The sequence below is a fragment of the Girardinichthys multiradiatus genome, chromosome 20, assembly GCF_021462225.1.
Source record: "Girardinichthys multiradiatus isolate DD_20200921_A chromosome 20, DD_fGirMul_XY1, whole genome shotgun sequence".
Lineage (NCBI taxonomy): Eukaryota > Metazoa > Chordata > Actinopteri > Cyprinodontiformes > Goodeidae > Girardinichthys > Girardinichthys multiradiatus.
The window spans coordinates 7120010-7134956 of NC_061812.1; the positions used below are offsets into that span (position 1 = coordinate 7120010).

The following is a 14947-nucleotide window of genomic DNA, read 5'->3' on the forward strand; positions in this document are numbered from 1 at the left end:
CACGCAACAGAATCACGCTCTCACGTTTCAGTTCTTTAGAGGATAGTTGGTTCCCACAAAGATGGAAGCACAAGAGCACACACACCCATGAGCACACGCATGCACACATAATGCAGTCGCGGAAGAGTGGGATTGCCCAAACCGGCTGTTTTTCAGAACAGGGCTAAAGTCAGATTAGTTCTACTCTGTCTGTCTCCTTTCACAGAGTAACATGCTTAATCCCTGTTTAATCTCACCCCCAACAGGATTGGTATCCGCCTATGAGTTCTCTGCAAACTACTACTGCACACCTGGGTGAAGGGATGCAGACAAATAAAATGAGAGGGAGAGGTGTAAAAATATTATCTTTGTCTGGGTAATTCTGCATTTATCAAGTATGTAAGTAATAATTGCTGAAATTGAATTTTAGAAAGAAGCAAGACAGTTGGGGGTAAAACTGCAAAGCAAACTGGCAGGGTATTTAAAAAAGACACGAAAAGATTGGCTAGACTGTTAGGGAGAAAATGCAGAGCTGTAAAAAGATGGAGAGGAAAGCCAGAGAATGTAAACTCATAAGTATAAGATAGTTTTAGTCCTTCAAACAAGATGCAGTTACTACCATATACCTGTATTTTCCCCGCTGTGATAGACCTGGGCATCCTGGGTATACCTGGGTCAGTGCCTACTGAAAGACTTTTATACAACATGACTTTCACAAACCTGTCTGCAGCAAGCAATACCTGCACAGTCCAGAGTGCAAAGACAGCAAAAGAGCAAAAGTTTATGTATCTACATTTTCTCCAACAGAAGGATTTTTTCACCATATCTTTGTTGCAGCTGGTGTTTTGTTCTAAAATGGTACAAGAACCACAAAATTTACCAAGTCTGGTAATGAGTCACTTGCAGTGTTCCAGTTAGCCATCACAATCCAGCAATAATAACACTTTCTCTTCTTGTGGAGAGCATCACTGCTGTCCAGGTGAACATGGGGACATTTACTCCTATATTGTGTTTAAATAGCATTTAACTTATACTTTCTTCTCCTACAATCCAGTCTACTCCTTTTTCCTCCTCACATTAAAGATGATTGTTTCCACACCATGCCACAAAGCAGTCCACCTTCTCTATGTACTCAGTCTCTTGTCCATGTATGATACACCTGACAACTGCAGAAACATCACAGTATTTCTTGAGAATCACAGGATTCTGACTTGAACAGTGAAGTCAAACTTCCCTAAGGAGCTTTAGTCATAACGCCACCCTAATTATCAAAAACATTAACTGCACTTGAATGTAAACCAGTGTGATACCGTCATGTGTTTGTGTTGGTGAGGACCCAAATGAAACCAGGCACATGATGGATAATCAATCCAATGGCAGAAAATAAAAAAATAAACTTACAGATCAACGAGGAACCAAGAAACCAGAGTACAGCCTGGGCCTCAATTTTAATGTACAACTCAGACACTCACTTATAACATTTTCCCCATCTGTTTTTCTTTTTAAATGCACTCTACAACACGTATCAACACCACATTTGAGCAGGCAGATGTAGGCATGGGGTCTTTCCACACCCCCGTTCACTGTTTGTCGTCTGAGGTTGGAGGGCCACCTGGCTGTGTCGGGCCTTTGCTTAGGGAGTGATGTGCCTCGGGGTCTCAGGTCTCTGGGTCCATAGCTGCATCTGCTGAGGCGTAGATGTCTTCTGGCAGGGCTCGTTGCTCCCTGGGGCTTCTGGACTGTGGCTTTCTGGGTGGTTCCTCTGGGGCTCTCCTCTGCTCTTCTCTGGGGTGGTTGCGGTAGTCCTGGTGGTGGTCTTCCCGGGGTTCCTGTCCTCTGGGGGGCCTTTGAATGTCTGTGGCTCAAATCTCCTCCGTGTCTGTCTCGGGTCCAGGGAGGCAGGTCTGTAGCTCCTCACACTCGCTATTGTATATTTTTATGGAGAAACCTTATACACACAAGTGCGCTCACACTTACACCCACAGGTGTTTAGATTCAGGTGTTGACAGATACACAGATTGACTGCAGTTGCCACTAAATACATCTTGCATTCATTAGTACCATGCACATTTTGATAACAATGTTGTTGTTATATATGTATCTGCAGGTTTAGAAGCAGTCTTCTTGGGTATTATCTTATAATCTACTCACGCTTCTTTCTCTTCTCTATTCTTTTCTCCTCTCCCTTTTTCCTTTTTGCGCCACCCCTCTCTTTCTCTTCATTTTTGTACCTTTCGTTTCCGTCTCCCTGTCCATTGCAATTGAAATAATCCCAGAGCAGTTTCTAGGTTTCTTTTATAAATATCAAGCAGAGCATTGTAGCATCACCCGTAATGCTCCACTTGTGAAAGTAAATCTGTTGGGCTTTTTCTTGGCACTTGACAACAATTCTGAGTGGTACTCTGCCAGACAGGACATGGTAAAAAAAAAAAAAAAAAGAGTGTACAAAGCCAAAACAGAACAAAACCCAAAATAAGAATTAATCAAGATTCAAACCAAAAACTGCTAAAAACAAAATTCACAAAAAGAAGCAACATGAAACATGAAGTAAAAACTACATGGGTTGGACAAGGAAACTGAAACACCTGGTTTTAGACCACAATAATTTATTAGTATGGTGTAGGGCCTCCTTTTGCGGCCAATACAACGTCAATTCATCTTGGGAATGACATATACAAGTCCTGCACAGTGGTCAGAGGGATTTTAATCCATTCTTCTTGCAAGATAGTGGCCAGGTCACTACGTGATACTGGTGGAGGAAAACGTTTCCTGACTCGCTCCTCCAAAACACCGCAAAGTGGCTCATTAATATTTAGATCTGGTGACTGTGCAGGCCATGGGAGATGTTCAACTTCACTTTCATGTTCATCAAACCAATCTTTCACCAGTCTTGCTGTGTGTATTGGTGCATTGTCATCCTGATACACGGCACCGCCTTCAGAAAACAATGTTTGAACCATTGGATGCACATGGTCCTCAAGAAGGATTCGGTAGTCCTTGGCAGTGATGCGCCCATCTAGCACAAGTATTGGGCCAAGGGAATGCCATGATATGGCAGCCCAAACCATCACTGATCCACCCCCATGCTTCACTCTGGGCATGCAACAGTCTGGGTGGTACGCTTCTTTGGGGGTTCTCCACACCGTAACTCTCCCGGATGTGGGGAAAACAGTAAAGGTGGACTCATCAGAGAACAATACATGTTTCACATTGTCAACAGCCCAAGATTTGCGCTCCTTGCACCATTGAAACCGACGTTTGGCATTAGCATGAGTGACCAAAGGTTTGGCTATAGCAGCCCGGCCGTGTATATTGACCCTGTGGAGCTCCCGACGGACAGTTCTGGTGGAAACAGGAGAGTTGAGGTGCACATTTAATTCTGCTGTAATTTGGGCAGCCGTGGTTTTATGTTTTTTGGATACAATCCGGGTTAGCACCCGAACATCCCTTTCAGACAGCTTCCTCTTGCGTCCACAGTTAATCCTGTTGGATGTGGTTCGTCCTTCTTGGTGGTATGCTGACATTACCATGGATACCGTGGCTCTTGATACATCACAAAGACTTGCTGCCTTGCTCACAAATGCGCCAGCAAGACGTGCACCAACAATTTGTTCTCTTTTGAACTCTGGTATGTCACCCATAATGTTGTGTGCATTTCAATATTTTGAGCAAAACTCTGCTCTTACCCTGCTAATTGAACTTTCACACTCTGCTCTTACTGGTGCAATGTGCAATCAATGAAGACTGGCTACCAGGCTGGTCCAATTTAGCCATGAAACCTCCCACACTAAAATGACTGGTGTTTCAGTTTCATTGTCCAACCCCTGTACATCATGCTCAAGAGAATCGGTTTCAGAACAAGAAAGAATCTAAGACTGCATCTCAGCCCAGAGAGTATACAAATACTTAAGTGATGAACAGGTGACTGTGGCTCAGTAGGAAGAGTAGTTGTCTTGCAATCAGAAGGTTGTGGGTTTGATTCCAGCTTCCTCCTGCCATATGTCGATGTGCCCCTGGGCAAGGCACTTAACCTCAAGTTGCCTACCGATCTGTGTATCGGTGCATGAATGTGTGAGCGTTAGTGAGTGCGATTGGGTGAATGTGGCGCTAGTGTAAAGCGCTTTGAGCAGCCTGTATGACTGGAAAAGTGCCATATAAGTTCAGTCCATTTACCATTTAACAGGAGGTTGGAAAGATATTAGGGAAATTTATGCTGAATAGTAGCATTCCAGAATCATCAGGAATCTTAAACCAATGGAATGACATGAATATGAAAAAAACAAGAGTGAAAAATCTAAAAAAACAAAGAAATGCACACAACCAGAATGCCCTTGATCTGTGGACCCTAAATATGAGACAAAGTGTAGAAAGAGTGGATGAACTTTGTTTCCAGCAGTAAAAGCTAACTTTCTTTTTTCCCATTTCAAACATATGATTTTTTTCTTAATGGGGACAGCAACAGGTCATAGCCAAATGGATAGTTCGGATGGGGTAACTTCAAAGAGAAGGAAGCCAAAATTTTGCATAATTCTGTGTTTTTTTTCTGCTATTGCATTTTTACCACACATAGAACCTCTGAGATTGTGTAATGGCCCTTCAGTGGATGGTAGATCACTGTAAATCATATTGTAATTTCTGTCAAAAATAGCCTCTAAAGTTCCAGTTTTCACTCTTTCTTCATCTGTCCATCTTTAGTGTAGTTCATTGTGGTTCTGTCACAGTTTGAGACTGCATACCTTTCTGTTTGGATTTACTGTTTTAATTGTAAGTTTAAGTAATTTTGATATGGTGTGATTTTATAGATGCAAACACACAATTTTGGAACACGCAGAAAGTACAATCATCAGACATTGCAGGAGGGCTATCCATCCGGATAAAGTGGAAGACGACGAGTACGAGTACGAGTAGTTTTCCTCCTTTATTTTTGCTTTTGTTGTAATTCTTGTCATGGCCACCTCATGTCCTCAGTTGTCTTTGTTCGTGACTTCTCCTTCCTAAATCGTTTTATTCTTAAATAAATTACCAACCACCCATGCCATGTTTATACTGTGTTGTTGCTCAGTTCATCCTATGTTTACTGATGCAATGTTACCAGGCCCCTTTCTGTTTACATTCTATCCTTACATATTATTAAAGTTGTGTTTTTGCTCCTAAATCTGCCTGCAGTATCCTTGCCTCAGTTTAGGACCTAATCTCGTGACAGACTGACATCAAAATCTGTCTAAAGCAGGAGTGCCCTTGAGAGCCAGTGTCCTGCAACTTTTAGACAAATCCCCATATGTCTAATCTAGCCACAAATCATGGTCTAATAAAAACAAAATATTTTCTAGTAGCTCTACAATTAGGCTCTGAAATAATTTAACTGGACCTCTGAAAACCCAATAATATTTCCCCAAATTAAACTAGCTAATTGAGCTACATTTAATGTGTGTAGAGCAGCATAGAGAAGCCACAGTCTGTTGTGGGACAGTTGCAGCTAATGCTTCCCTTGTCCCCGACCACTCGCCTTGTGGCTTCCCTCCTCGGCCAAAATGTACAGATGACCATTAAGATGCCTTTAAAAATGCTGGTGTATTGGTTCTCCTATGTTTCTTATCAATCAATAAACTGAAAGATAAAATAATAGCTGCTGGATTGTTATGTCATCTGATAAGCCTGAATAAAGGACCTCGTACTCAACCTGACCCTCCTGGATTGCTTTTCATCTTCTCAGCAGCGTGGCCCCTGCTTCTTGTTTATACACAGCCATTTTCAGGCATCAGAATAGACGGAGATAAATGGATACACTCACTCTGAGAGAGCAAGTACTCAACCCAATGATTCAGCCACTTCAGTCTTCAAAGGAAGGGTGTGATAAAGAGGAAAAGAAAGAGGCACACAAAGAACGACCACACCTGGGTGTCCGATCAGTGACTCAGGCCCCTTTAGACGGTAAATTGACTCATGGCCAGCTTGATTATCTGTCTCAGCCTGCTGCCTGCGTCAAGGCCTTCGACCTACAACACAGACAAAGAGCTCTGCCCCTTGGGGTTGGACCACCTCACAATCAGCAATGGGGTTGTGGAAATGGATTTGCCCACTCACTGATTTATTCTGTTGTGAGTCACTATCAAATGTTTCTGAGCATCATACTAATTTAAATATCAGACAAAGATAACCAGATTAAGTACAATTTTCAAACGATTGTTTCATTTATTAAGTGAAAATCTGTGTTTAAACCCACCTGTCTCTATGTAAAAAAGTAACTGCCCCCTAACCCCACTAACTAGTGCTACCCTTGGCAGCAACAAGTGCCATTAAATGTGGATGATAACTGGCAATCAGTCTTCTACATGGCTAAGGATACATTTTGTTCTATCCTTTGAAGATTTGTTTTAATTCAGCTACATTTGATTGGCTTGGTTGAGGTCACGCCACAGCACCTCAATTGGATTTCTACAGATGGTACACGTGGCCCTGTCTTTCAGTGTTTAACCGTGTCTCTCCTAGACATAGCTACTGGCGGAGCTTCTACTGTGACTAACTGTATATGCTCTCTTTCATATTCTAGCTTGAAAACTGGCTAAGAGTTCATCTGTTTAGTTGTCTTTCTCTCCTAGATGAAGCCACTAAAGGAGCAACAACCATTGATGTTTTACTTTTCTTTCCCATAGAAAGTACTCCTAGATCAGTGCTTCTGTGTTCTTTTTGTGTCTCTGCTCTATTCTCTCAAACCCCCAGTCGGTCGTGGCAGATGGCCGCTCACACTGAGCCTGGTTCTGCTGGAAGTTTTTTCCTGTTAAAAGGGGGTTTTCCTCTCCACTGTCGCTACATGCATGCTCAGTATGAGGGATTGCTGCAAAGTTAATGTAAGCTACTGTTCATTGTCTCTACATGCTCATTCGTCAGGAGTGAATGCTGCAAGTCACTGACTTGATGCAATCTGCTGGGTTTCCTTAGATAGAAAAACTTTTTAACCAATTTGAATAATAAACTGAATTTGACTGCACTATTTAATAGTTAGGACTAATTGGAATGTATGAACCAGACTTGAAAGCTGTGTGATTCGATTGAATTGACTTTGTAAAGTGCCTTGAGACGACATGTGTTGTGAATTAGTGCTATATAAATAAAACTGAATTGAATGTAATTCAATTGGATTTAACACTGAGACTTTGACTAAGCCACTCATTCCAGAACCTTATATTTATTTATTTATTGAGCCATTCTGAAGTAGACCTGCTGCAGGTTGTATTGTCCTACTGCATAACCCACAGGCACTTGAGCGTCAGGTTATGAATTGATAACCAGACATTCTCCTTCAGGATGTTCTGCCAAAGAACAGAATTTGTGATTCCATCAACGACAGCAAGTCATCCATGTCCTGGAGCAGCAAAATACCCTGAGATCATCAGACTACTACCACCCTGTCTGATTGTATGCATGATATTTCTCTGAAATGCTGTATTAAGTCAGAGGTAACAGGACACACCTTCCAAAAGGTTTAGCTTTTGTCTCAGCAGTCCACAGAATATTTCCTAAAAGTCTTGAGAGTCATCCAGGTGTTTTTGGGAGATGTGAGTTGGGGCTTTGTGTACTTTATTGCAAGCAGTGGATTTTGCCTTGGAGTTCTCCCATAAATGCCAATTTGAGCTGTCTTTTTTATTGTTCAATAATAAACCTTAACCGAGGCACATAAGGCCTGCAGTCCTTTAGATATTGGTCCGAGCTCTTTTAGGACCTCCTGGATGAGTCGTCAACGCATTCCTGGAGTGATTTTTGTAGGCTGGCCATTCCTTTGGAGGTTCACTCATTGTTCCCTGTTGTCTCTATTTGTGACAAATGGTTCTTGCAACAGTTGGCTCAAATTCCAGGACCTTAGAAAAGGCTTAGTAACCCTCTGAAAACTGATAGATGTCAGTGACTTTTCTTCTCATTTGTTCTTGAATTTCTTTATATGGTGGATGATGTTTTACTTTTTGAGTTCTTCTAGCTTATTTCATGTTGTCAGAGGGGTTTTATTCAAGTGTTTTTGTGATTCTACTGGCCATGCAACAGTAACATTATGGTATGGCTTGTGAATGGTCCAAAAATCTAGTTGATCACAGTTAATTAAAGGTTTAATAAGGAGGGCAATAATATTTTCACCAGGCTGGCTTAGAGGGCTTTTTTTCCCCTCAGTAAATGAAATCATCACTTAGCAAGTGCTTTTTGTATTTACTCTGGTTGTTTTTGTCTTTTAAAAAATGTTTGATGATCTGAAACATTTAAAAGTTTAAGCAGAAGAAATCTGTAACTGAGAAAATACTTTTTCACTGTATTGGGTTTCTAGTAAACTCCCAGTATGTTACCCAAATGCATACTATTCGACATAAATTTCCCTAATATCTTTCAACTTTTTGTAAAAAATCATTAGAGGTGATATGGAGCAGGCTGTTCATTTGGCATTCTGGGAATAAGTATCGCTGAGAACTTGCCGTGTCATCACCCATCTCCACCCTGCTTAAGAAAGCTTAGAGAAGGCTTTATTTCTTAAACAGGTTTCCAAAGGCTCTACAGCGGATCAAAAGAAAACAAGAAACATCATGAAACTCGCTTAAAGGTCCTGCACTTGGCAATTAAAACTGACCCAAATGTCATCAAAGTTTAGCAGCAGAGGATGAGATATTTATAGTGTTTGAGTAGAACTCAAAGTGCATTCTTAGACAAAACGGAGGCCCCATTTTTTTTTTTTTACCTCAGACTGGATCTCAAAGAGTCACTGATGTTTCCAACTTCACAATAAAACACAATAAAACATTTTAAATATCAAAGCAATTTATTTCTTTGGGATATTGTAAAGGATTTAAAAAGACATAAGAAATTAAAATCGTCTTAAATCTGAAAATTGAACGCAGGTTTTCTGATGTATTGTTCTATTTAAAATGAAACTTGGAATACCCTATTGCCATTCTGTCGGAGAAATCCCCTTTTAAACACACAACTTATCTAAAGTAAAATTGTATGTACAGTTTATGATTACATGAACCCAACACACTCTCCAGAATGTATACTTTACCCCCCAGTCATGCATATAATTGTAATAGCATAAAGGCCAAGTCAAAACACAATGTGCACAGATTATTGAGAACGATGATGGTGTCCAGCAGAGGGCGGCAAAGACACCAATTAACACGAATTGATGTCAGGTTGATTGGTTGGCCTGCTTTCATTTCATTACTTTATTTAATTCTAATAGTGTACAATAGTATTTCATTGTTAAGAGGGTAATTAGGGTACACATGCAACCTGCCTATTTTCTCTGTTTACATTACTTGGGCTCTTTTTAAAGAAGCCTTGGTGAATAGTTATTAGCCAAACGGGAATTTTTTAATCAGCTGTTTCACTCTAGAGCTGCTGTAATATGTTACATGGTGTAATATTTAGTTGCATCATTAGTGACGTAGCTTACACACCCATGGTATTTTCAGCCAACTGTAACACATAGGTCTATTCTTTTTTTTCCTAGATTCAGTGAGCATTGAGTATTTTTTGCGATTATTATTTTTTTCTCCCTGTCTGCACGATTAAGGCTTTGGGGCGTCCAGCTGGGCTGTAAAGCCACTTTAACATGCAGCTATAAACTCCAGCAGACCTAATTAGGAGGCTGAGTCAGATGAGACATACTGGTACAGTCTGGCCTCATTGGTCCCAGTGGCCTGTCAATCACAAAGGTGATCTAATGCTGTCTGGCTGGAAGCAGCAGTTATGTCTAAGATTCTGAGGCTGTTTGCAATTTGCATTACAAAAACCCGACATAATTGAAAATTAAAATATAATTTCACCAGGACAATTAGTCATTTAACAATATTTAAAAAATCATTTGAAGTTTGTTTTGCTAATTACCTTTGGGGTAATGATTACTTTCTTTCAGAATGTTTAAACAAGTAAATTATTGAACTTAGCTGGTGAAAATCTTACCGAACCTTAGTGTGTTTCTTATAGAATGTGCCATTTACAATTATGCTTACAGCAATGTATGACGGAGGAGAATACATTTTTCCATACAATACCATGATGTCCTCATGCGCCATTATTTCTCTTTCTTCAATTCGGTGTGATTATATTAGCATAAGAAAACAAGTGGACACAAGTCAGAGGCTTTAGATGTGAATTTGCTGCACAAACTCAGTTTGTAACAGCTGCAGTTTTAACAAAAAACTAAGAAAAATTAAATTTTTATACACTGTGCAACCTTTCTGTTTGTCTTTCTGCCTACAGTAACCATAGATAATTATCAGATTTTATTCTAAGGCAAAGCTTTACGTGGTTGACTTTTAAGATGTCAAAATAAAAGAGGCAGACTTATGCACTTAGCACAAAACCACTAAACAAGGATGAAATTGCCACAAAAAAACTCAATCTAAGATCCTTTGGGACTTTCAGATCCAGACTAATAAACAGGCTATGGCTAAGCAGCTGAACATTGTGGTGGTGGCCTAAACAGAAAAGAGGGGAGTAGAAATAGAAATACTGATACCTAAACGACAGCCATATGAAGAAAAGAAGGATGAGTAGTTTCAAAAATCACCAGAAGTAAATAGAGAAGTTGTAGAAACTTAAAGTCTCAGTGATGTCAGTGTCCACTGGAGCATTTGAGTCTGTGACTCTAAAGCTGTAAGAATTTCTTCTCCAGAATCCATGATCAGCTTCTGAAATCCCTTCAAAAAAGCACACCGACCAGTAACTCTATTAAGTTCACATTGCCTGTACTGGGTTGGGCCCAGACTGTTTGTGGCATAGATTTAATAAGGTGTTGGAAACATGCCTGAGGTTCTGGTCTATATATGTGCTGAAAATCCATAATGCCAATATCTCGTTCCTCCACATCCTAAAGATTCTCACTTGGACTGAGATTTGTTGACTGTTGAGGCCATTGGAGTGCACTGAACTAATTGTTGTGTTCAAGAAACCAGTTTAACATAATTTGAACTTTGTGACATGGTGGTCTATCCTGCTACATAAAACCTTCAGAAGCTAATAAAAGATTGATATGTATAATCAGCAGCAACAGGTAGGCTGTGATATTTTAATGATTCTCTGTTGTTACGGAGGGGCTTGAAGTCCACCAAGAACATATCTCCCACGCCATTACACCTATATCAGCAACCTGAACCATTTATAAAAGGTATGATGGATCTATGTGGTCATGCTGTGTACAACAGTTTCTGACTCTACCACTTGAATAACACAGCTGCATTGGAGACTCAACAGACCAGGCCAAGGTTCTATAATGTTATTGTTCAGTTTCGCTGTTTCTGTGTGAAATGTAGCCTGCATTTCTTTCGTTTGTAGCTAACAGGAGTGGCACCAGGTTTGGTGGTCTGCTGTGGTTGCCCATCTGTTTCAAGGCTTCATGTGTTCAAAGACGGTTTTCCACATACCTTGGTAATCACCACGCAGTTTATTTAATTGTCAGTCAGTCAGTCAGTCGTCAGTCAGTCGTCAGTCAGTCTGTCTGTCTGTCTGCATGTTCAGGTCTGGTTGTCCACCATGTTCACTAGCTATTCGGTGGGAACCATGACCAAACTTTTTCCTCAGATGGAAAATCTTTTAGTTGTATAAGCAAAATCAGGCTTATTTTTTACTGTTGTCCTGTAACCAAATAAATTTCCTTTCCATAGATGACAATAATAATATTCCATTAACCCCTCCACCCATCCATCATCTATACCTGCTGGTCCTTGTAGGTTGGCGGGGGGTGGGCTGGTGCCTATCTCCAGAACCGAGGTACCCCCTGGACAGGTTGACAGTCCACAACAAGGCCAGAGTACCTCTAGAAAACCCACGCATACATGGGGAGATACAAACTCCTGCATAAAGACCCCCAGGCTGAGATTCAAGTCCAGAACCTTGTTGAGGCAAGGCAACAGAGCCAACAACAATGCAGCCAATAATAATAAGAAGAATGATAATAAGGATTAAACACAGAAACGCAATATAAAAAAAAAAAAAAGAACTGAATATCTATCGGAGTGTATATACACTATGCGGAATAAATGGCTTGCCTATAGAGCGACATCTTGCAACATCTGCTGCTGGGGTGTCTAATTCTGATGGGAAGAAATAGACTATGATGTCTAAAACTGTGTTCACAAAATTCAAAGAAGGATAAATAAATGTAGTCCTATGGTATGTCGGTTTAACACTTTTTATTGTATTATCCAACTTTTAATTGGGTAATAAGTATCATTTTGCTGCCCCATAGTTCCCTGGCTGAAACAGTCTGTCAGTTATTGAGTCATATGTGGGTTTAATATTAGTGTATCTCGCTTTATCCCTTGTTGATTAGTGGAATGGCCCAGTAGCCCGTCTTATCATTAAAATAATACAGAAATTCAATGATGCTCCAAGTTGTTTTATCCCCGTGGCTCGGATGGAGTGGAGGTGAGATAAATCTTCAACTTTTTTCCCTCTGTCATATTCTCAATGCGGGATTCGTGATGCGCGAACTAAGAAAGTGGAAGTTGGAAGTGAGAGACAGACGGATAGAAAGAGAAATAGATGTAGAGGAGGGAGGGAGAGAGAGAAATCCCCAGAGACGAGAGGGGGGGGAGAGACGCAGCCAGGACCAGACATGAGTCCCTCGGCGGTTTAGTGGCCGGTCGCTCGGCGGAATACACGGATGCGCTGATTCACTTCCAGCGGACAATGAAACTAACTGAAGTAGATTTGAACAACGTTAAACGGCGGGTCTGACACTTGCACGGCCCACCGAAAGACTGACAAATACACTGATAAATCGATAGAAGGGCAGTTAGATTTAGGAGGAAGAGGAGGAGAAACCAGAGAGGGAAGGAGGAGAGAACCGAGGCGAAGAGAGGACGGACAGACCGAGAGGAAGGAGAGGAGAGGAGGCTGGAGAGAGTGCAGAGAGAAAAGGAGGATTTCCAGGGGGGTCATTTTGTCTTATTTTCGGTCTCCTCTCCTTTCGACCGTCTCCACCCCCTGCTCTTAATTTCTTCCTCTTTTGGAGCATTTATGTCTGCTTTTAGGAGGCGTTAGATGTTAAACTTGATGGGTGTTTTAAACGCAACCGCCCCCAATGTCTCCTGTACTTGTAACTGTAAGCCCTACACCTCCATCCAGAACATGGAAATCAGTAAGTAACATTTATTTTGCTTTTTATAAATGTGCACAGTCCTTTTCTCCATGTGTCCGTGTGTGAAATGATGGGTGTGAAGCTGCATGTTAAAGCATATGAGTTTTCAGCTCACTTTGAAATAGTCCATTCATTCCCAGAAGGCATACGTTTCCTTTAGAAATTCACGTTGTCGTTTGAATCTGATCATGTAATATTTTCAAGTTATTCCGTCTTTTAACGACTTCTTGTCAACTTAACTTTTAGCGGTGGTAATAGACTATTTAAGCTACATGGAATTATTAAAAGCTGCTCTTATTAACCATTTTCCCCGCAGTTGGTTCCTACGAATGGATTTTAAGCTCGAACCAATATCGCAAGCTTTCTGTCGCGTCTGGAAAACCAAACTGATAGAGGAAACAGAAAAGATTGCAATCTATCTGGGATTTTTTATTTTTATTTTAATGCGCAGAACGAATTGAAGTGAAACGAAACTCTCACGATGTTGCCTTCGAGGACACTGGAAGCAGAATAGCGGAGGAAAAGGTGGGGTTTTCCCTGTGGAAAAGAAGAAGAGGAGGGTGTTTGAAGTTTGCTCGTCGCTTCGTCATGCCGGTGAAGCCAGACGTCTGTCTAGCCGTCTGCCTGCGCGTGCACGCGTGCGCGCTGTTTATGTGTGTGGTCGTATCCGGGAAATCCCTGTGTGTGCGCGTGTGTGTAGGTTGAGGTTGTGTGTGTGTGTTGTGTTAACATCTGTGAGCTTTTTGTCTGTTTCTTTTTGTTTGAAGCGGTAAGATATTTTGACCCTCCTTTTAGGAGTCGCTTTCCCACAGCTGGTTGTGTATTCAGTTATGATACCTTGAGGTCTGTTACAGATGAAAAGACGGATGTGTGTGTGAGTGTGTTTTTTTGTGTGAGTGAGTCCGGCTGAGGTCACCAACAGTTCTGACTCAGACTCATTTCAGCTCTTTGGGCTAGAAAGCAGAGTACAGTCAGTGATATTTCACTGAATAATAATATAATCAGTTGTTTGGGCAGGAATGAAATAACATCTCATTGCTGATTTATAGTTTTGTCTGCAGCAGCGTTCTCTCGTTTTGTTTCTCCCCCCCCCCCCCTGAATTTTAAATGCATATTATGTACCTCAAAGCAGACAAAGAAACAAGATCCATAAATGTTTCCTTCTGCTCTCAAAGCTACAGAAAAAAAGAAAAGAAAAAGAAAACATGCAAAGTCACCAAAGTGATTATCGGATTTTTGCAGATTAATCTTCTGCAGACTGACCGGCTGAGTTATGGACTTATTGTTTCAAGTCCAAATTATTGCAACGCCAAGCAAAGATGGAACACGTTGTAATTATATTATTTAGATGATAGATGCAGAAAAATATCAAATAATCTTTGAACTTGTTTGTAGTATGGCTTCAGCCATTTATTATTTTCATTTTGTAATCATTTTTAGCTTGTTTTACAGTCATAGAATACCATGTAAATAAATGAAGCATGTTTACTGTTCCTCAAAGGTTTTAATAAAATGTTACCCAGTCTTTTCTCAGTTTTAATGTGATAATATGACTTGAAAGCGTTTTTTAATCTCTTGTGCTGTTTAATGCAATTTATTTTGCCTACAATCTCTTTAGAAGCTAAGCTTCTGGATTGGTTGAGAGCATATTTTAACAAGTTGTTTTATAAGACTTTCCAGTTTGAAAATAGGAAGGAAAGATATTTGAGACACTGTGAGTAATCATGTGTGAGAAGGGTTCTTGCTGGTGTCATCCGTCATTTATTTCCCATGCAGCCTGTCTGACAGGACATTTGTCCCAAGTGGGTGCTTGTTGAGTTTTGGCATACTGGGCAAAATACTAAAGGA

At 40.7% G+C, this 14947-nt stretch overlaps 1 protein-coding gene across 1 annotated transcript in view; it reads left to right on the plus strand.

The window, feature by feature from the left end:
* The first annotated feature begins 12580 nt into the window (after nucleotides 1–12580).
* Nucleotides 12581–14947, plus strand: part of pmepa1 (prostate transmembrane protein, androgen induced 1) — a 40951-nt gene continuing 38584 nt past the window's right edge. Inside the window, exon 1 of the mRNA XM_047347754.1 lies at nucleotides 12581–13099. Coding sequence (XP_047203710.1) covers nucleotides 13003–13099 — 97 coding nt within the window. The 5' untranslated portion in view covers nucleotides 12581–13002. The remainder of the gene's footprint in view (nucleotides 13100–14947) is intronic.